General features: G+C 37.5%; 2 protein-coding genes across 2 annotated transcripts; both read left to right on the top strand.

Moving 5' to 3' along the window:
- Window positions 1-1,085: 1,085 nt before the first annotated feature.
- ptges (prostaglandin E synthase) lies at window positions 1,086-8,752 on the top strand. Its single transcript, XM_053485993.1, has 3 exons — window positions 1,086-1,542; window positions 3,050-3,132; window positions 5,966-8,752. The coding sequence occupies exons 1-3, from the start codon at window positions 1,426-1,428 to the stop codon at window positions 6,213-6,215; spliced, it is 450 nt and encodes a 149-aa protein (XP_053341968.1). The 5' UTR covers window positions 1,086-1,425; the 3' UTR covers window positions 6,216-8,752.
- Window positions 8,753-18,415: 9,663 nt separating this feature from the next.
- On the top strand, window positions 18,416-21,484 carry timm22 (translocase of inner mitochondrial membrane 22 homolog (yeast)). The gene is made up of 4 exons (XM_053485633.1): window positions 18,416-18,694; window positions 20,240-20,436; window positions 20,573-20,645; window positions 20,983-21,484. Exons 1-4 carry the CDS (start codon window positions 18,448-18,450, stop codon window positions 21,057-21,059), a joined length of 594 nt encoding a protein of 197 aa, XP_053341608.1. The 5' UTR covers window positions 18,416-18,447; the 3' UTR covers window positions 21,060-21,484.
- Window positions 21,485-22,998: the final 1,514 nt, after the last annotated feature.

The raw sequence follows: 22,998 nt of genomic DNA, 5'->3' as shown, positions 1-22,998 counted from the left end.
AAAGCCTTAAAAAAAAAAAAAATAATCACTGTTGGTTATGAATTACACTAAAGCAAAGCCATTCTATTAACCTGCCAAATAATTTACCACCAAATAATTAACAATAGGTAGAAAAGAGCCATTTGATTGAAAACAGAAAACTTTTTTTATCAATGAACAAAAATGTAAACACCACACATCCGCCAAGATATGATTTTCCTTCACTTTATGGTCAAATGTTTGTGGACACCTGACCGTCAGACCCATGCAGGGTTCTTCCCAAAACTGTTGGCACCAAGTTATAAGCACACAAAGTTAGGGGCCCGAAGCTGTTCCAACATGACAATGCTCCCCTGCACAAAGCAAGCTCCATGAAGCCTCCATGAATACAAAATTTATCAAAAATAGAAATCAAAATTTATCAAAAATAGAAATCTATAGTAATATTAATGTAAGAATTTATCACTATATAACGTTTACACAACACATTATATATTATATATATATATATATATATATATATATATATACATTTTTAGTAAAATATTTATATTTTCTTTCCCTGAAGTGTGTAATTTTTTTGACTCTCTCTCTCTCTCTCTCTCTTTATATATATATATATATATATATATATATATATATATATATATAACATATATATAACAGACAATACTGAGGCACTATTTTAATATTTTACTTATTTATTATATATGCAGTTTTATGCATTCACAAGAAATTTCATCACAAGTTCCAGTTTGATTTGGATGCCCCTTGTATATTTCCTGACATATATATATGAAATAAGCCATTTTAAACATAGGTAACATGTAGGTAACATACTTCATACCAATCTATATGCATGCTTCAGGTACAGAACTGAAAACAGAACTCAATTGCATAACTTGCACAGCATGATTGTGTCCCCACAGCCTCAGACAGGACAGCAGGATGTTCAAGACCTAAAACTAAGAACCTCATGGGGTTGTCCTATATATATATATATATATATATATATATATATATATATATATATATATATACAGACAACACAACTGTCAGAGCTGCTGTTAATTACCCTCACCACCACCTAGACTACTCTCCCTTTTTATTTATCTTTTTTTTTTTTTTTTTGCGAGACAGCTCACAGGAATGAGACTTGCATGTTCGAACAGGAATGATATGATTATGTGCAGACGATCGAGAAGCAGCAGTGGGAAACACTGACACAGCGTAATATGGGGAATAATCCCTGTAACGTGAAGAAGAGTAGACAGGCGGAAAGAAAGGGGGGATGAGAAAGAGAGAGAGGGGGAACGGAAGTGAGTGAAACTGATTCGTGTGACTCAGTTTTCCAAACTGCCGATATAAAGCGCAGCGTGTGGACTCGCGTGTGGACTCGCCTCAGGATCAGCGCTCCGGTTCTGCGCGGACGGACGGACGGACGAAATGGACGCCATGCTGGGAAACCCGGTGTTCTCGTGCTTCGTGTTCTACAGCACACTGTTAATCCTAAAGATGTACACCATTGCTGTCATCACTGGACAAGTGAGACTGCGGAAAAAGGTAAGAGAGATCATAAAGCAACTCGCGATCAGTATTAAAGACTTCCCAGGACTTTCTTTTCTGTAACTGTAACTGCAGAAGTTCAGGACGCAGCGAGTATAAAGTGTGAATGCTTGTCCTGCTTCAATCCTTTTCTTTTTTTAAAAACTGTATAAGCAGATGTAGTTAAGCGCGAAAGTATGCACTCCCCTGCTTTGAAATGAACGCGCGCTGGATTTTCACAGATGTTTAGCTACAGATGTTTTACAGATGTTTTTCCCCTCATTACTTCCCTCACCATTCCATACCGTCCACGTCAGTAAAAATGTCTGTTATATGACATACACATTTCTATTTTCCTCCAACAAATAAGATGTTCCACTTTTGGGGTATCATTTGTACCCTGGGACTTTTCATTGTCCAGAATAACAGAACAGAACAGTTAAAACCTCATTTATTTCTTTATATAATCACCTACCTCACTAATGATTCCACTGGTCCTTGAATACCAACAAGGTGGAAAGTTTTCACAGTACGGTGAAGCCATGATCTCAGTACAGTGGAGCCTGCTTCACGTCTGAAACGCTGACCTCCCAGGAACTCTTTTAAAATGGCTTGGAGCGAGGCCAGGTCTGTACAGGAGATGTGGCAATAACACCCAGCAGTGTTCCAGCATGTGCAAGTGTTGTTGGTGAATGATTGCATGTACATTTTCACAAGTTGGCAACAAGTTATCCGTTGATTTTCATGGATAAGATGTTCCAGTCACTCAATGTTTACAGGTACAACCGCAATGGGCTTCAAGCCACCTCGGGCCAGGATCGTCATTCACAGACGTTTTCTTTTTTGTTTAAATTTTTTTTTTTTATTATTATATATGCAGTTTTTTTTAAACTAAAAAAACACACATGGTTGTCTTCAGGATTCAGTAGAGTCTTACAAATGTTAACACCCCAAACATCTTGAGGACTAATTTACTGATGTCCCCATACTAAGGTGATCTATGTGGCATCTTCACTGATTAAATAGTAATATCCTATTTTCATTAAATGACCTAAAAATCTCTTATTGAGTGTAAAGTTCCACAAGTGATGTGTTTAACAGTAATTTAACATCATCTAGATCTCCTGAAGATCATGAGATGAAGAAAAAAATTCTCTACTTCTGTTTGTCTCTTTATTTTTAGTGATTTTTTTAGGTCAATTTAAGTCCAGGCGTGATACCCAAATTATATATTAAAAGTTAATTAATTTGTGTGTATTCCTTAAGTTGACAATTTAAAAAATTACCTTTTACTTATTATTTATAAGCTAAAGAAAACTTATTTTTATGATATAGTTATGTGACATTGAATAACTAATCCATAAATGCAGTTCAGTGCAATTCAGTGATGAATAATGTTCAATGCAATCCAAAATGACACCACAAGAATTTGTTGCACACACATAAGCTTCATTTCTGACTAAACCCAAGTGCTGCAATACACCTCCAGGCTGTTTTTAATGCATGATGAAACTTTATCTTTCAGGCTTTTGCTAATCCAGAGGATGCAGAGCGCCATGGAGGAGTACAATTCTGCCGTACAGACCCATACGTGGAGCGCTGCAGGAGGTAAGAGTGCAAACACATTTATCAGGTATGCACAGAATGTAACACAAAAGGAGACATTCTGCTGCACAATAACCCAATAAAAAGGGAATGGCTCACTTGCAGGAATTTAAACCAGTTATATCTTTATGGCTACTGATCATTGGGAATAAAAGAAATGAAGTCATGCGAATCAAGCCAATTGAATAGACTTCAGATCAGTTACAAATATGTTAGTCCAAGACTACCTTTCGTGATTAAAATCACTACCACCAGGAGGCAATCTGTTCAATCTGGCAACACACTGGAAATCTGCTATCTGAAATTTCCCACCCTATTGGCCTCCTTCTCAGGCATGTGGCTGGGGTGTTTCTAAAAGAAGTTGTTTTTGTACATACTTGGCCTACTTCTCATGCGTTCTTTTTTTATACATGATATTTTCTTCTGCAGAAAAAGCATGGCTAGGAGCATCAAAATTGATTAGTGAGTTATATACAATATCCCTTATGACATATAGGCTCTCTTAAAGAACAGAAAATCCCTGCATGAACCTATTTTTTATTGTTGGAGACGTCATACCATCAGCATATTTATTTATTAGTTATTGATCTGCCTTAATATATCACTGATTAACACGTTCATGTTTCATTTAGAGTCCACTCCAAAACTAGCCAGTCAGTATTTCTACTCAAAATCTGAGCTGATTCATAACCTGTTTCCAGCTAGATCTCAATAGCTGAAAAACTATGAGTAGTTTTAAAGCACAATAAACAAGGACACTTTAATTAGAGGCAATCTAACACTTTTCATGCATTTTTTTTATGGGCAAATTTAATGAACCACAGCCATCTCTTTTTGTTTGATTTTAAAGACTTATTTTCTGTCAGGACAGATGTTTTGCTTCCATGTGTGAAAAAGTGTTTTCGAACATTCCTATGCATTATAAAATAATATAATACAACATTTCTGTTGATAAATCCTAAAAGGAACCCTAAGAAATACTTGTTTAATTAGGTTTCTTGCCAAAACTCTATTTAGATAACAGGTCATGCCGGAATTATTAGCACTTGATGAAAGGTCGTTTCTGTTGATCAAGTACCTGGGTGTGATAGCTCACCGGTTAACCTTAAATGGAAGCATTACATAAACATAAATGAAAGATTAAAATGAGTTTGCACTGCTTGTCTAAACAACATCCAGTGTTTTTTTTGTTTGTTTTTTTGACTCAATTCCAAGTAAAATTCATTTCAAACAGAGTCTCTTTCCTTCCTTAATAAGCAGAGGACTGGAGCAGATTGAGAGTTTTATCACAGAACAGTATTTTACAAACATTCCACTCCCATTGTGCTCTGTGTTAATACAGGCTTGTCCATTTCCAGCTGTTATGACAAAGCAAATCTCTCCGCTTTGTTCTCACGGGACTCTGTGGTGCAGTGTTAAAATTCTTGGCCTAACTGTGGCTGTGTTTAGTTTAGTTGTATGGAATGACTAAATACAGATTTAAAAAATTAACAAATTAATTAATAAATAAAATCTTCTTTAAAAACCTTTCGGCCTATGTGAATGCAGCTAGGACAATGATTTTTCTTAGATTTGCCCCAAGAGACCAACATTGCCTGCACTATAAAGAATACATACAGGACAAGTATGACAGTTAACACGTGAAGTTCCTGCTGATTGTTTAACTCATTTATATGTTCAAAAGACTTAGTCACAATAAATATGCCCAATTACAGGTATTTTACTGCAACCTTGGTGGCACCCTAGTAATTTTATACCCAGTACATCTATATAAATAAAAAGAAGTCTGTACATTGGTCAGGACTCATTATTTTAATGATATCTTTATTATTCATTTTTTCGTTTCATACATTGGAGGACCTGAAACCACTCTCGGAAAAGTTTTTGTCTGTTCCTATGTATGTCAGACATGCACATGAACCAACTCACACTGAGAAAAGTGCTATTTGCTCAGTTCTACATACATGTGCTCATGACTGGCTAGTGTCATTATGATTGGCAAGAGAGAAAAACACTAAGAAGGCAACAAATTCTCCTTTGACTCCAGGCTGGGTGGCTGTAACAAGGTTTCGTCAACGGAATCTGCCATTTGTTTTGATCATTTTGTTTTTCGATAATTTATGAGAAGTTCTGACATACTGGATCGTTGGTCAGACCTCTGATTTTTCTCTAGTGTATATATAAATAACCTGAGTCATAAGAGGTTGGCCTGAGCCTGATTCCCTCCTTGAAAGAACCAAATAATGGGCCTTTTTTAATTAGAAACAGATGAGCAGAAGAAAATATAAGAAAGGAGGAAATGGCTTTCAAATGAAAACTCGTTTGCTTGGCTTTGTTTAGCAATGGAAGTTGGGAAATGCAGGATTCGCAGTCGTGATCCACACTGCTGCTCCTTGTCTTATGTAATTTTGTAAAATTCCGGGTGGAGATGCCACATATTTTATGGGCAAGCAGAACTTTTATTACCAGTTCAGGCTTTGATCATAAGCGCTTACTCTTCCTCGAGGAATGATAACACAAGTCTGTACAACTTTTAGAGTGTTTTAGAGTGAAAGTTTTGTTAGGGTTTGGTTGACGTTACCAGACACCTAAGTATATTGGCATACTTTCAAGATACTGAATCACATAAAAGAATCTAAGCCAGATGATCTAAAACAGATGTTATAACTTTCTTGTGTATGCATGCATTGACGCAAATATCCTCAGGGGAACAAGAAGGAATTTCCATCTATACCTCATTAGGGGCCAGGTCATTTCAGAAGCATTTAATTCTAACAGTTCTTTTGTGTGTGTGTGTGTGTGTGTGTGTGTGTGTGTGTCTGTTTTTTTTTTTCAGAGCTCATATAAACGACATGGAAAATATCTTACCCTTCCTGTTCCTGGGTGCCATCTATTCCATGACAGGGCCATCACTGGTCGTAGCAAAAGGTCACTTCCTGGTCTTCTTCGTGGGTCGGGTCATGCACAGCGTGGCCTACTTGTTCGCCCTAAAAGCTCCAACACGCTCACTCGCCTATACCATCGCTCAAGTTCCCTGTGTCTCCATGGCCATACAGATTCTTTTTACTGTGGGCTTTAATGTATGAGTTTGTCCAGTTCTCTGATAAGCAAAAGCTAATATTTACTTCCACACCGTATATTTTTGGTGGGACGCTTATATTAACACCAAGGAGCATCGTGACTCACCAAGCTTTTATGAAAACAGTTAAGATGATACAGGTCTCTTATCATTTCATTTTGTTATACTTATAGGAGGGCAAGAGTTATGGAGGCTTGAGTAAGACTTAGTTTCCTTAAACTGGTGAAACTGTTTACAAAGCATGGGCCACGCAACAAAATATCCAAGCTCAGTAAAGGCGATTTCATTAACAGCAAATCTGTTGTTAAAGCATTTTTTAACTTAGTGAATGTTTGCCATTTTAAAAGAGTCTTGCAGAGTTTGGACCTTGCACAGCTAGTATAGTATTAATAAATGTTAGCATGTGCTACATTGTTATGTTAGCGTAACCGTTTTGTGTGTTTGCTTCTGGCTACTTTGCCATAAAAAGAATGACAAACGCTTTGAATATGAAATAAAAATAGGTGAAACAAACCAGTGAGTTAAAGCTGCACACATTAGCAACTACTAGAGCAACTAGGCAAGTGCTAGACTGCTGCTATGTGGTACAGTGGCTTAGTGGCTAGCACTGTCTATTTCACACATCAAGGGTTGAGGGGTTGAATTTCACCTCAGGTCTGTGTGTGTGTGAAGTGTGCATGTTCTCCCCATGCTTGGTGGGTTTCCTACATGTACTCTGATTACTTAGCACATGGGAAAAACATCTGGAACAGTGTGGGCCTTTCAAATCTAGTGTAACATTGTTACTAAAGTCTTATAAATTATAGCACTCATGGCAAAGTGTGAAGATTATCAGTCATCCACTTCTGGTTATCTGGAAGTCAAGTCATGTCAACTGAACTTCTTACTTGTTAGCTAGAAACATTCCACTACTCATCCATGAAGAAGCTACTTGGATGAGTCGTGAACCGTTTCTAGCTAATAAGAAAGAAGTTCAGTTGACATGACTTTACTTCGGGCTTTTTTCTACAATCCAAAGATATTGGGATGATTTAGGTTGAATGGCGTTGCCAAATTGCCAATAGTGTGTGATTGTGTGTGTGTGAGTATGTATGTGCCTGTGCCCTGTGATTGGTTGGCACCCCATCCAGGTTGTCCTCCTTATCTCTCCATCAGCTCTCTTCTTAGCCGCAAAAAGCCATCTCAGTTTCCTGACTCTTTCCAGATAACACACAAGTCTCATCATGACATGCTTGATTTATGGCTCAGTTGAATAAAAAATCTAATGAAGATCTAAACTTATCAGTGTTGCAAGACATCATTTGGTCCCTGATAATCTTTGCAGAAAGCAGATATGTTTCCTTGATGCCTATTTAATCGATGTGACCTATTTTTTATATAGTTTTTAAATCTGATATCTTACAAAACACACACACATACAAACAAAATCCGAAATAGTTTACTAAAATGGAAAGAGTGACAGCTTATTGAAAATCACAGACTTCTAGCTAATTGAACATGAAGAGTGCCTATCACAAGGATAAACATAATTTTCCGTTATTTTTAATATTGCAGTAAACAATAAAAGTTCTTCCGTATAACCAATCTTGCTTTCTTAGTGTTCGCATACTGATAGCAATGCGGTGCAAAGTTGACATCATATCTAAAACAACGACCTGATTAAAAATGAAATCAAGCGCAGATTAAAAAGCACGAGTAGATTAATGCAGGCTTACATTTCTTTTTCTTACTGTAAACATCCTGTGTAGACTTACTATTGATAATCAGCAACAAGCTTGTAATGATGGATAGAGACTGAACCTTTCCATTTTTACTTCTCATCTTCTGTTGAAGTTTTTTGGTTTGTTCTCATGTTTTGCACTTACAGATCACTAGAGGAAACATGCTTGACAAAAATCAGCAACTACTCTAAAAGTCTAACATTTGAAAGCTAGAATAAAAATATTAAATGTGCATTAGGAGTGATCCAGACCAATGTTGTGCTGATGTCTTCCCAATTAGCAACTGGTGCTTACTTTTTCACAATATAATTGGGTCAGCATTGCTAGATGTAAGCGTGCTATCAGATTTTTGCTGTCTTTTTAATACACCGCTTATCTTTCTCATTAGCCCTGTTTTCCTGTTTTGACATGTTTTCTCCACTTTGTGCATGTTCTGCTTCTATTTAACATGATTTTTTAAAGGTCTTGACTGCATAACCTAGGACCGTCACAGAAAGCCGAATTTCTCTCAGCTTCTGCTTTTATATATCTCAGAATAATTTAATTATAATAGTTTTTATTTGGTATTTTGTTTTTTTTTTAATCACACAATACCGATGTTTTCATTTCTTAATCAAACAGTGCCTTGCGCATTAGGCCTAGCATGCTTGATATTTAATAGTAGCGAATTGTATTGACATTAAACGCTTGTACAGTGTTTTGGTGCTGTATTTTTATAATATAATTGTATAAAAAAATTATCCATATTTTCTAGCATTTTTTTTTTCTAAAATGCTGAATAGGTTGATTTCTGTATGTGTAGTACCAAACAAAATAAATCTGATTAAACCCTATTATTTAGAAGCGTTATGTTTCAGTATGTGTTTGAAAATGTGAAGAAGTGAAAATAGCTGCCCCTTGGGGGTGGAAAATCTTTTTTTGGACTAAATACCAACAAACTGTAAAGTCCTGCATGCCAAAATTATGCAAGAGTTGGAAAGGGGAAGACAGAGTGGAAGTGAAAGAGATGGCATCCCTTCAATGAACAGTGCTACAGACTTAACTTGTTTTTATCTCATTGACTAGGTAACAAAACATGTGGGAATTTCTGATCTTTTCACATACACTACTTCTATTAAAGGATAGTAATTTTACCTTTTTACCCATGATGTGGACACAAACATACATGCGTGCTAATGTCACAATTACAGGCAACACTGCAAACTCCAATTTCAACACCTGTACAGCATCCCTCATTCAGCTTTTAACATCACACCATTTTGAATGACTAAGGAAAAAAAAAAAAATCACGGAAGCAAGTATGTGGGTTTAGATTTGCATGTAAAACTAAGGGCTTGTTGGCAAGTGGCGTGCGCTGGCCTGCCTCTCAGATGAGAGCTGCTGCTGGGGGTATGTGTCAGCACACGCTTGTGGCATTTCACATTCATATAAATGAAGGCTGTTAGTTAAACATGCGATCATTCACGTTAGTGTCAAAGCATTGTAATTTACACTGTAAAAAGAAGGGATTTATTGAAGAATGAAGGGGGACAAGACACAAACAAAGACTGTTGAGCTTTGTTTTTTGCAGTGACTAAGACAAACGCCTTTCTTATTGGTGAGAATGAAACTAAAACCCTTTTGCCTGATTTTCAAGTAGGGATGTGTCTGTATACCAGTTTACCATGGTAATTCATCTGGAATAAAATAGTCCTGATTCATCCAATGTGATGCTTCACGAACAAAATGAAGCACATTGCAGGAACCTCTGGAATAGTTTCGGGTTTTGGGCCTTTTTTTATGACTGCAGACTCAATCCCAAATGTTTTCAGAATACAAAATTTAATCTGCATTTACAAGTTGAAACCTGACATATATCTTATTCAGTACTGTGCAAAAGTCTTAGGCACCAAGTAGTTTTTATACAAACTTCCCTATGGATTTTTTTCCTTACTTTTAGGAATTTAATAACATTTTTTAATTCAAACATTTGTATTCTACCACAAAATTTCCAGTAAAAGAAATTGTATACCAGAAAAGAAAAAAAAAAAAAACACATTATATAACTGATCATATTTTAGACACAAAAACAAAGAATATGCACCAGTCAAAGTCCTCAGACGAACTGTGGATGGTTCTGCAGGGTGCTCAGCAAAACTTATTAGCTAATTTCCTTATAAAATTGCACAAATTGCATCTGACACTAAAGGATCCTCAAAGCATGGTCACTCCAGATACTGACTTTATTTCATTAATTACTGTTTACCGGGCTTTACATCTTATTATTCTTATTTATTTATTTATTTATTTAATTTGCATGTGCCTAAGACTTTGGCACTGTACTGTACATCTTATATTTTAGGATGCAATATAGATTTTTTTGCACACTTTTCAATCAAACAAGCTTTTGCAGAGATGACTGGTTACAACAATAGGACACAACTAAAAGTGTACATAAACGAGCTCTTAATGTTTATTATTATTATTATTATACAAGCCTTGCACCATTGTAAGTTACAGTGCCCAAGAAAGAGGTCTTCTTCCGATCTCTGTTTTAAATTTAAAATGACATCGGAGGCACTGAAACAGACCGTATTATGCTACATTTGATTATTTTAACAGGGTCGCAGAATTTATTAAATCATTTTAAATTACTTTTTAATATATGATTAACATGTGGTACACATGGTTAGATGTTGTCAGGGTATCCTCTTATGTTGGGTGCTGTATGCTTTTTTGTGTTTTTCAGACTCTTTGTGTTTCACAGACTGTTGAGGTGTTTCCTTTTAAGTTTAAGTTTCTTTGAAGTTTATACTTATATGCTGTTGGGTTTCTTGCTCCATTTTAGTGCTTTATGTTTGAGTTGGTTCCTTATTTGTTTTTGTCTCTTCTGTGGCATCTTTTAATGGTTGTTACATGATCTGGAAGTTGTGTCATGTCAACTGGACTTTCTAGTTCAGTAGAAACGTTTCACAACTCTTTTAAGAAAATTAATCAGATTTAAGTCCTCCAGGGCCAAAGGATCATCCTCTATCTGAAAAGCCTTGTTACATGAACAATGGGGGAGGTGAGTATAGGAGGGAGGGTCGTTAGAGAGTGGACGGGAAAGAGCTGTTAGAAAAACAATAGAGAGAGAGAGAGATTAGAGAGAGCCGTTAAGATGTAACAACCAGAAAAAGTAGGAGAAATCCTTAATGTGGCTTTCTTGTTGGACATTTGAGGAGGTCTTGATCTCCACTGGGATAGCTGTAAGGGGAGCATGAAAAATAGAAGACAGGTTGTGTTGAAGATCTCCCAACTGCACATAGATGGCTTCTTTCACCCCTCTATTGAACTATCTATCCTCTCTGCCCAAATTGCATCCTTTTTAATCCTCAAATGTCTGTCTTTCAGGTGAAGGTAATCTGCTGATTACGGCCCTGAGGTGTTGCCCCTTCTGTGTTGATATATCCGGTTGGGAAGAAATTGTTGTGTCTCCCCAATGTAGAGCTCTGAACACTCTTCACTGCATTGGACTGCATATATTTTATTGCTCTTCCTATGCTTTGGTGTGCGGTCTTTAGGGTGGATCAGTCTCTGTCTTGGTGTGCTGGTTAATTTGAAGTGAACGGAGAACCTTCCCCATTGTTACGTAACAAGCCTTTTTAGATAGGGGAGGGTTCTTTGACCTTGGAGGACTTAAACACAAGTAACTTTCCAACTTACCTTAGAATGAAGAAGATTTAACGTCCAGATAATCTCACTTGGATGACTGAGAATCTTCACAGGCTCGTTGTTACAAGATGCTGCCTTAGTTTCACTTCATTCTAATGCTATGTTATTCACAGTTCTTGGCTTAAGTTTGTCTTTTGTTTTGTTTCATGTTGCTAAATATCCTTCATAACAGAAAAAAAGAGAAGCTGACTGGACAGGCTCTTGCCTTATGCTCCAAAATAAGGCTGACTGCATAAACAAAAAGGTTGTCAAGGGTGAAGAGGATTCTCATACTGTGCGGCAATCAAATGTAAAGAGGTTCCCCATAAGGCTTGAAGGCACATAGCACAGGTGTCTAGGGTGTTTGGCTCCTCATACCATGCACCAATGGAATGCTAACAGCACAGCACAGATGTCAACCTGGCAATCTCTACAACCCAGCAAAATGATTTTCTTTCTGCAGAAGTAATCGAGAGGGTCTCCCATGGAAGGTGTAAACTATTATTTTAACTGCCTGAGATATGCCCTGTTCTGTTCATGAAATTCTGCGTTCCACCTACATTATGCCCCGCTTTGTCCAATTCATAGTCCCCAAGGCCCTATTGTATGGAGAACATGGTTATCCTGGTTGCATCATTTACCGGCTTTGAGAAAAACAATTTTAGACCACCAGTTGGCTTCAAGGACACCCATATACAGTAGCGCCACCAGCCTGCTTTAAGGACGTTATGCTGGCACCACTGTCTATCTTAAAGGGCATCATACTTGCTTTGCACCCTAACCTTGATAATGTTTTGCTTGCTTCAAACCCCAGCTTCAGTAATGTCTGGCTTGCTCCACACCCCTAGCTTAAAAACAAAGTACTGGCACCTGCATGTACTGCATGGCTTTGAGGACATCATAATGGTGCCAACCTCTCCTATAGCCACCCAAATCGGCTTCTTAAATCCCAGCCTAGTGCCCATGTCGAATCCATGTCAAAGCGCTAAGCAAATAAAATTGACTTGAATTAAAATCCTGGTCCAGTGCTGGTACCAAGTTCCTTACCAGTACCCATGCCAAGTTCCGGCATGCCAAGTACCAACCCGGTGCCTACACCAGTTTCATGCCAAACTCATCCATGCTCATTCTGCTATTTTGTTAAATTTAGCCCCAACTTCCAAGCCATGATCCTGTGCCAAGTTCCGTCCCAAGTGTCCTGTAAAGTTGCATCACAAGTGATACTTTTGCAAAAAGGGGGAAAAAAGCCATGGCCAGAAGTTCTGTTTGCAGAAACGCCTTTTTGCTGAGGAAGGAAAACTGACAAATTGGTTTGAGCTGCCAGGAAGTCTACTGCAACTCAAATAAATGCTCTTTATTATCACAGCAAGATGAAAAGCATCTCAGAACATGGATGTAAAACATTAGGAGACCACATTGGGTTCCACTTTTGTCAAAAAAACAAAAACAGGAATCTAAAACTACAGTTATTTCCAGCTTAATTTTGGACTAACAAGCAATGTTCAATTTAACAGTTTTGGATGTTGTTAGTCTTTTGGCCGTTCCCTTTGTAGGGTCACCACAGATTCACACAACAGCTTGGCACAGGTTGTACACCGGTTGTAGAAACCCAGGCCTTCTGCTTGGTTAGTGGGAAACCTACAACTAAGCCACCAATGCCCACTGTAAATGTTTTAATCTAACTCTTTCTGCAAATTTCAGATATATCATGAATCTTTAGGATAGTATTGTTGTTTGCTAGTGAGGACCTCAATGGTTTATTGCTGGTATCCTCAAAAAAAGCAGTTAATTTAGGTGAGAACATGAATACACCATGTCCTCTTCTCTCACCACTGATGTGACAGATATGTGTTATAAAAAGTTACACAGTTTTCTACAGCAGGGTGTGAATTAAACCTGCATGAGGTTTAAAATGATACTTTCACATATTTTTTTATTTTATTATGGTAATTATGTGTGTTTCAGTAAACTTTGAAGCTAAGAAAAGTTTTTTTTAATGATAAAGGTGTGCTGCAGAGGGTGTGAAATACTGTAATCACAATGCTTCACAGCTGATAACAGCTTGAGCGTCCATGGATGGGGATGTTTTATTGCTAGTCACAGAAAACCTATGACTGCTAATAAAACCTGGTTGTGTATTACTGATGTGTTCCAAGAACTCTGTGGTGATACTGATATTATCTGACCCAATAAATTAGAGGATGTAGAGAATGAGTATCAAAAGATGTGAATAAAGTTGGTTTTGTCACTGAGCAGGCTACTACTGGTTTCATGTCAATTTATTGACTCACATGGGCCCATGTGTCCTTAGGTGCTCTTCCTCCTTTCCATTCCTTTGTATCTCTGTTTGTACCTTATTAGGCCTACATAGAACATGTAAGACTCCAATCTGTCACTAGAGAGTCTGGTGGTTTATAATTTAACATAAATTGCATGTTTTGATATGTTTTCCAGTTGTGTCGCTGAATAATCTCAAATACCAAAACAAATACCAACATTTGGGTAGGTAATCTGACAACACCTGTCAGTTGACCTGAACAACACTGATCACCAACTATACATCAACAAACTGATGAGAGGATCATGGATAGCCATGCCTGTCCGGTCCAATGACAAAGGAAAATAGTCAATCCTGCCTTGATAGAAAAGTAAGAGTACACCCAGTGCACCACAGCTAAGCATGCACAGGGCACAGCAGGCAAAGAGGCCAAGGCCACCACCCCGCTCTCCAAACTCCCCAGATCAAAATCCAATCGAGCATCCAAGGGATGTACAGGACAAGCAAGTTTGATCCATGGAGGCCCCATCCTGATCTTAACCTTGCTGATGAATATTACTTTTCTGCCAAGCTTCTGGAGACTGAATTTCATCTTATCATGCAGGATTTTGATATATTCACAGCTGGACCTCAATTAAGAATGTGCTCTTTAAATTCATTCGGCCTATTTTTATTTTCTTTAGCAATGTTTAAGCACTTTTTTTCCCCACTTTGGTTAAAGTTATGCAATATCTTTTACAATTTCTGAAGTGTCACACAAAGTACGATTTCCACTGATAAACCCTTTTCCTAATCTGAAGCACTTGCCAATCTGTTTCTCAGCTATATAGTAAGCATTGCAGCACAGTGCACCTCTTCTTAGTTTTACTATGCCTCATTCTAGACCTTCTGATTACTGCTGCGAATGTGTTTCACTGAAGATCACTGATCTTCCTGGAAGTCTCACAATGAGAAACTGTACCTGATTTTATAAGTATCTTTATGCAGTTAGGCTTAAAGGTGTACACTATTGTGTTTTAATGACCACAGGTTTTTTACCTTATGCATCAGTGACTACAGGCGTCATCATCCTGATACACAGCACCGCCTTTAGGATACAATGTTTGAACCATTGGCTGCACATGAATGGTTCGATAGTCCTTGGCAGTGATGCGTACAAAAAATGCAATAATCTTCTTTGAACAGTTAATGCTGAGATGTGTCTGCTACTCATGATCTGTAAAGGTTTCATAGCGGCTCTAATTTGAAGTGCTGTTAATTGGTTATTTTTAAGGCTGATAACTCTATATAAAGTTCTCCTCTGCAGCAGAAGTAGGTTGTGGTCTTGCCTTCCTGGAATGGTCATATGAGACAGTTTCATCATGGAGCTTGATGGGTTTTGCAAAGGCACTTGACAATACTGTTCTTGCTCATAAATCTACAGTATATCTTATTTCACAGTATTGCTGTGGTATATAGAAATCGCATTTACATCAGCATTTTACTCGAACATTAATCAGCAGTGATGCTTATCTCAGTTCCAGGAATAGGAAAAAAATATGACAAACTGCATACATAAATATAACCATTAACAAGATTAAGATCAACATAACATATGAGTAAAACCACATGGGTTGCTGCCTCAAAAACATTCTGTATAATTACACACACACATTTAGACTAACACTTTTGCTCTTATGTTATCTTTTAAGAGTTAGAATCATGCAAGCAGTTTCTCACCTTTTTGGAAATGAGATTAGCATCACTGATGAGTAAGATCTTTGTAGGTCCTGGGAAATATAAAGCTCATGTAAAAATAAATAAATCTGTAGGGCATAAACAGATTTAAAATACAATATAATACAATAAAAAGTGTTCATACTTGCATGTTAGTCTAAACCACAGGTTAGTGTGACTGGACCGCTTTAGCAGGTATGTATAAATATGTCACCAGAAAATAAAATGTAAAAACTTCATTTTTTTTTTCTCATTGAATAACATGTTCCAAGGTCTGAGTTATAAGGTGAGTGTGAATGATTTTTGTGTGGTAGGATGGGGGAAGGAATAGTGTGCATGTGGTGACCTTGCCTCAAGTTATATAGAAGCATGCATCAAACATGCACATACCTGAAAAAGGCTAATGTTCATCATTCTGGAGACATTACCATCCTCCTACAACATAACTAAATATTTACCACACAAACTTTTTTAAAGTACAGTATATGACACATAATATTGTGGGTATAGAATAATGCATACGTCATAAATATCTATGGGAAGATTTTCTGTATTTATGGACTATTAAAAGAACAATCCCTGTTCATTTCCATTTCATCTTGATGTAACTTGAAATATGTAACACAAAACAGTTGAAGTAGGTCAGGCCATTCAGGTAGTTTTTGTCTGCTTTTTGTCAGAAACTGATATGTCTCAGCTGGACATACAGTATAAAACTGTCTTTGCTCACAATGAACCAGGCATCCTCGTGAGAGTTACAACACATGTCCTGAGGAGGTGACTTTCAGCAGTGTTCAACAAATGTAATGAAGTTTGCATGTAGACATTTTACAGTTTACAAATCAACAAGTAACCAAAATGTTCAAGCGACACTGCCATCTAGCGTCTGAAAGAAATATGACAACAAGACAAAATAAGTTTTAAGGCAAAAAGGCAAGAAAAAAAGTAAAATAAATAAATAAATAAATAAATAAATAAAAAAGTTAATTTTCCATTTTAAAAAGTATGTAACAGTTAATGTCAAACTATATCTGCAAGAAAATTATTTTATCAATCAATATCGAGAGTAGATATGATAATTTGGCCTTGTGGAGAGGACTGGCATAACTCATTAGCACTAGATCCTGATTTAACATAAAAAAAAAAAAAATCAACCTGAAAAAGTAAAAGTGTTGCTGGTATTTACAATGAGTTATTCAAGATGAATAACTAATTGTTTAAAATAATAACAATTAAAAACTATTAATGCCATCATCATAATGCACCCCAACTAAGACCAATAGTAGAACTGGACTGGCTAGTTAAAAGAAACATTTCATAAATAATCACTTAAATTAGCACATACTGTAGCTTCTGTGCTTTAATTGTGTACAAATAGTATCTCCAATGACCAATGACCACTGTTAAAAGTGATATATAAATACAATTTTATAAAATAAATGTTGCAGTAGTGTAGTGGTAAAAACTTTTATTCAACAGAGGTTCTGTAAATCTCAATGAAATCAAATTCACAGTCATACACAGTACGATATGCAGTGAAATGCTTGTACGACCGCAGGTGACCTTAAAAAGAAAATAAAAACTATATATAAGGAATAAATATTAATAAAAAGAAATAAGAAAGAAAATAAATGTAACTAGTCAAATAAACAAACTGTACAAACAAGGGCATAATAAAAATATTACAAAATAATAAAATATTACAAAATATAGAAATATAGTTATATAGGGGGGGTATATATATAGAAATTTGAAAGTGTTTTACAGTGGCAATGGCTGTGCAAATATGCATGAAAAGTGACTTATGAAAATGACTTATGAAAGTGTCATGTGCAATGGTTTCAGATATATAAACATGTATTGTATAAAAGTGACTTATGAAAGTGTCATGTGCAATGGTGTCAGATATGTAAATATGTATTGCATGAATGTGTCCATGATTGTCCAGTCAATATCAATGTTTAAAAGATATTACTCCTGTGTGGTGGTGTGATTGAGAGACCTTATCGCCTGCGGGAAGAAGCTCCTCCTCAGTCTCTCTGTGTTGGCCTTCAGGGAGCGGAATCGCTTCCCAGACCGCAACAGAGAGAACAGTCCATTGTTGGGATGGCTGAGGTCCTTCACCATCTTCCTAGCCTTGGTCCAGCACCGCTTCCTGTAGATCAAGTGCAGGTCAGGGAGCTCGGTGCGGATGATGCGCTCAGCTGATCACACCACCCTCTGTAGAGCTCGTCTGTCCTGCATGGTGCTGTTTCCAAACCAGGTCGTGATGTTTCCCGTCAGGATGCTCTCTATGGTACAGGAGTAGAAATTCCTGAGCACCTTAGAGGGCAGTCTAAAGTCTCTCAAGCATCCGAGGTAGGTATCGAAAGCCATCTTTCGATACCTCGGTGATCACCTTCATAGTATAATAAAGCATTTCTACTCTTATTGGGTAGAAAATAAATTATAATTATTTAATTATTATTAGATAAATTGTTATTTCTTCCAGAATGACAATTGTTCCAATTTACATTGAAAGGGTGATTCAATGAATAGTTTAAATAGAAGAATGATGTTTCTCAAGGTCAGTTTAATGTATGTAGTTAATTACATGTCCGCTAGGGGGCTGTTGGTATTTCGCGACGACCTTCATCGTGGTGAATCTGCCGCACATGTCTGTAAATATTCTTTACAAAAAACATACAGAATATATGACATGTGTATTCGTTGAAGAGTTATGTTTTTTAAATCCTGGATATGTCTTGAATGGCGGCGTTTACTTTTCCTTTTTTTTTTTTTAGATTGTGTCGAATCAACAAATATTTCCCAGGCTGTTAGATTTACCAGGCTGTGAAACGCACACCTTCGTCATGGCGGCGCCCGTGAAGAGCAGCGATGTCTCAGTACCGAGCGTTTCAGCTCAGTCCACAGGCAAAAATGCTCATCTACAGTACAGTGTTCTCCTGGAACATCTCATCGGTGACAAGAGACAAATCAAAGACCTGAACCCCGGCGTTATGGGCGGTTTACCGACTCCGCACAAGACGAAGGAGCAGAAGATGATAGAACGCGGGATGGAGAGCTGCGCTTTTAAAGCGACGCTGGCGTGTGTCGGAGGTACATGAGTTAAACACAACCCCTAAACACACTGCAGTGAGACTGTAATCATGTTTGATGTTTGGAATGATGGTCACGTGGTCCGTCCTGCTCTTTATAACCTGGAGCTGAATGGATATAAAAGTGTGTTCTACGACACATGTTCGAGTGACGGTACTCATGAAAGATTCTTTAATAAGCTCAGTTCTGCAAACTCTTTAAAGAAAGGGAGAAAATGTGTGCTTAAAAGTCGCTATAAGTCCAAACGTGAAGAAGAGATTTTCTAATGACCGAGACTAGAAAACTAATCAGTGAGTCAGTTTGTAGAAGGTGGTATTTGGCCATATTGGTACAAACTAATTATGTATTTATGGGTGATAAATACATAATTAGTTTGTACCAATATGGCCAAAAACCACCTTGAAGAAGGTGTATCTGCCTTGGCTGTCAAATCGACTAGCAAAATATTAACAAAAAATCTTTTGATTGGCTGTTGGGAAGCGACTCTGACCGGTGAAATGGTGAAACAGCCAATTTAAGAATTTGGGGGGAGATTCACAAGCAGTGGACTGCAGCAGGAGTGCTTCAAGAGCCACCACACACAGACGTGTCCAAGTTGCATTCCTTGCGCCAATCCTCTTCTGAACCAGAGACAACATCAGAAGCGTCTTACTTGGATAAGAAAAAAAAAGGACTGGACGCTTGCTCAGTGAGCTAAAAAATAAAGATAAAAATAAATTTTACATTTCATTTGGAAATCAAGGTCCCATAGTCTGGAGGAAGAGAGGTCAGGCACAGAATCCAAATTGCTTGAGGTCCAGTGTAAAGTTTGCACAGTCGGTGATGGTCATGCTTCCCTCTGCTGACCAGCTTAATAGAGATGCTGATTTCATTTTCCAGCGAACCTGGCACCTGCCCACACTTCCTAAAGTACTTATACCTGTTTTAAGGTCCATGATATTCCTGTGCTTGATTGGCCAGAGAACTCGCCCGACCTAAAGCCCACAGAGAATCTGTGGGGTATTGTGAAGAGGAAGATGCCAGACACCAGACCCAACAAAGCAGAAGAGCTCAAGGCCGCTATCAGAGCAACCCAGGCTTCCATAACACCTCGGCAGTACAACAGACTGCTCGCCTCCATTGCTGCAGTAATTCATGCAAAGGGAGCCCTGATCACGTATATAGAGTGCTGTTCATGTTTATAATTTTCAGGAGTCCAACATTTCTGTTAAAAATCCTTTTTTAATTTTGGGAAAAAGCTGGGAAACTGTAGAGTGCAGGATAGTTTCTAATGTCTGCATAAAGAGCCACTGAATTTGTCAGTATTCGTGTGAGGTTGCTAAAAGGATTTAAAAAGAGAAGTTTTAGGTGCAAAGTCTAAGTTGTTAACCAATAAATGTGTTGTCATGCAAATTAAGATATGTTCGTACTGGGGTTTGTAGATCGACTGACTCCAGTATGAAGACTGGGAAGCAATGATCAAATAAATACCTAAAGCTGAGATCTTCATGATTTTTTATTTTTTTTAATGCTGTAGTTATTCAGTTGTGTAATTTGTTTTGCCAGGTTTTGTGCTAGGAGGTGCCTTTGGAGTCTTCACAGCTGGCATCGACACCAATGTTGGGTTTGATCCTAAAGACCCACTAAAGACCCCCACAGCGAGAGAAGTGCTAAGAGACATGGGTCAGAGAGGAATGTCCTACGCTAAAAACTTTGCTATAGTTGGGGCAATGTTCTCATGTACAGAGTGCATTATAGAATCAGTAAGTTTTCCTGTGCACTTTGGCTTCTCATGCGGATTCCAGCTTTGTCATGCATTTTTACTTACCTTCATAAAATTCAAACACGTAAAGCAATGATATGTAAATAAAAGATATAAGAATAACTTTTCTGTCACAGCATCGCGGTAAATCAGACTGGAAAAACGCAGTGTACAGCGGCTGCATTACTGGAGGTGCGATTGGATTCAGAGGTGTGATTCACGCTATTACCAGTTTACAACTTCAAAAAAAAAATGATCCTCTGCTTGCTTTACACTTGTAAAGGTTTCAGCCTCTATGTTTGACATAGACAGATCACACGGAGTGTAAAAAATCCTTTATCATGATTCTAAGATTGTAAAATTATTAATGCTGTGATTTCCTGATTTTATTCCATTGGCACTGGCTATGTCTTGAATTTTATTTATTCAAATGTTAGCAAAGAGTGCTGAAACTGTACAGAGTAAAGCTGGCTCTAATCATGATTATTTATTTATTTATTTATTTTTGCTACAACGTCTTAATCTGTAACTGTTCATTATCCTCTAGCTGGCCTGAAAGCTGGGGTTTTGGGCTGTGGTGGTTTTGCTGCTTTCTCCGCTGCTATAGAGTATTACCTTAGATGATCGTCTGCTCCAGATCTTTCCGAGTTGGATGGGCTCTAGACAAGAACCAAGAGCAGAACCTGAGACTTTTTTTTTTGACAACCTTGTCAAATGATTTTTGAAATTGTTCTCATGGAGAATCTATTCAGTGTCCGAACCTGCGTAAACGTGTTATGTGATTTCCGAGTGTCCTGCAGGGGTCAGTGTAGACGTTTCAGCTTCAGTTTAACTTTTGAATGCTGAAAGGAGAGCTTCAGACCAGCGTATACTTTTCCTTATGTTTTCCACCAGGATTTCTTCAAGAAAAAACATAATGAAGCTGGGAAGGTCATGACTGATGATGCCTGTCAGTGAATGTTTAATAATGTGTAAAATGAGGGTATTTTGGCCTTATAGAAGTTAATGTATATAATCTTACAACTAGTAAATTAAATCTGAAAACCTAACGTTGCTTTGGATTGGTGGGATGTCACCTGTGTTTATTATTTAATTTTATTTAAAAATCTGTTGTTATTTATCTAATTAATTGTTAAATAATGTCAGACTAAAACTATGTGTGATGATTGCTATGAATTAGGGTAATAGCTGTTAAAAAACAGTACATATGCTTAAAAGGACCATATTTATTGTAAGGGTAATAATTAAAAATAACCAGAGCTGTAATGAACCCACATGAAAGACAACACGACTGTACGTTTCCTCATGCAACGTCAAGAGGATCATTGTAGGAGATATACCCTGGTCCTGCAGGACCCCCTGACCTACATATTTTTGTGGTTTCCTTACTCAATCACACTATCTTCAATTTAGAAAAGTTAGTTTATTAGCTGACTAGGTAATTTAGGTGTGCTGGGAGCTAGGGCTCTAATGTGGTACTACAATGTGCAGGGTAGGAGGTCCTCCAGGGTTTGGAACCACTGCACTAGAGGAACCAGGCTCTTCTCGTTTGATACTGTTCAAGAGTTATACAATATAGTGTCAAGCAGTACTGAGTGTGTGGGAAAGATGGTGATTTGCACAGTGCTCTTAAACTCAGGTGAAGCATCGCTCATAAGTGATTTCAGCAAAGGTTTAGCATAACGTTATTAGTACCCAGGTGATTTACCCTTTAATGACAAATGGTATTTAATGGTTAAGAGGATTTTTTTTTTTAGTCTAAAAAAAATCTAAGTCATGATGCTGTGCAATTGAGAACATCCAGTCATCTTTAGGGTACCCCTGTGGCTCAATTCACAACAACCTTTAAACTAATCTTGGCTCTCCATGCAGGGCCATCCTCAGACGTTGATGGTCTTAAGGTGGAAAAAAAGGATGGTTATACAGGAAAAAAACTGATTTGGAACATTTGGGTAAAGTGAACAATGGGTAGAGGATGTGATGTGAGACTTATTTTCCAAGAACAGCGGAAATCTTAAGATACATGGCTTAAAGTTTCAGATTTTAATGGCTGTTTCATGGTTGAATTTTACAGCAGCATGTTGATCCAATTTCATATAAAACTGGTTTAACGAGTACAAAATCAAGCTTCTGACGACTTCTTATGGCCTAAATGTTCTCACAACAACAATGCAGAATTCTCTGTAGTCTTGGTTAATGTTGCCGTGTGATTGTTGATTGCTTCATTTTGCAGTTTCTCAAGCAACAGATCAACACCAGGCACAACCATTTTCTAAAAAACTGTTTTACTCTTTAGGTTTTCTCCCTCACTAAAAACATCAGGTATACTGGCTACACTAATTTGCTTTTGTGTGTGAATGTGATGTTTTGGCCTTTCACGCATTGACATCTTCACCTTGTGCTCAGCATTGTTTGGATTGTTTCTAGCATTCAGGGTGGCACTGTTACAGGATAATTGGTTAGCAGTGTTGCCTCTAACCTCCAGGGTTGGTGTTTGGGCTGTGTGCGTGTAGTGTGTGGTTACTCAGCTTTCCTCTAACAGTCCAAATATGTGCTGATTGGC

This window comes from Clarias gariepinus, chromosome 24 (genome assembly GCF_024256425.1).
Source record: "Clarias gariepinus isolate MV-2021 ecotype Netherlands chromosome 24, CGAR_prim_01v2, whole genome shotgun sequence".
NCBI classification, from domain to species: Eukaryota; Metazoa; Chordata; class Actinopteri; order Siluriformes; family Clariidae; genus Clarias; species Clarias gariepinus.
The sequence above is the reverse complement of the archived record's forward strand: the minus strand, read 5'-3'. Positions and strand labels throughout refer to the sequence as shown.

Excerpts from the sequence above, each read along its gene's own strand:
- ptges (XM_053485993.1), top strand. The coding sequence starts at position 1,426 with ATGGACGCCATGCTGGGAAACCCGGTGTTCTCGTGCTTCGTGTTCTAC. Across the intron at positions 1,543-3,049 it reads AAGTGAGACTGCGGAAAAAG|GCTTTTGCTAATCCAGAGGA; the intron begins GTAAGAGAGATC and ends TTTATCTTTCAG. Across the intron at positions 3,133-5,965 it reads TACGTGGAGCGCTGCAGGAG|AGCTCATATAAACGACATGG; the intron begins GTAAGAGTGCAA and ends TTTTTTTTTCAG.
- timm22 (XM_053485633.1), top strand. The coding sequence starts at position 18,448 with ATGGCGGCGCCCGTGAAGAGCAGCGATGTCTCAGTACCGAGCGTTTCA. Across the intron at positions 18,695-20,239 it reads GACGCTGGCGTGTGTCGGAG|GTTTTGTGCTAGGAGGTGCC; the intron begins GTACATGAGTTA and ends TTGTTTTGCCAG. Across the intron at positions 20,646-20,982 it reads AGGTGCGATTGGATTCAGAG|CTGGCCTGAAAGCTGGGGTT; the intron begins GTGTGATTCACG and ends ATTATCCTCTAG.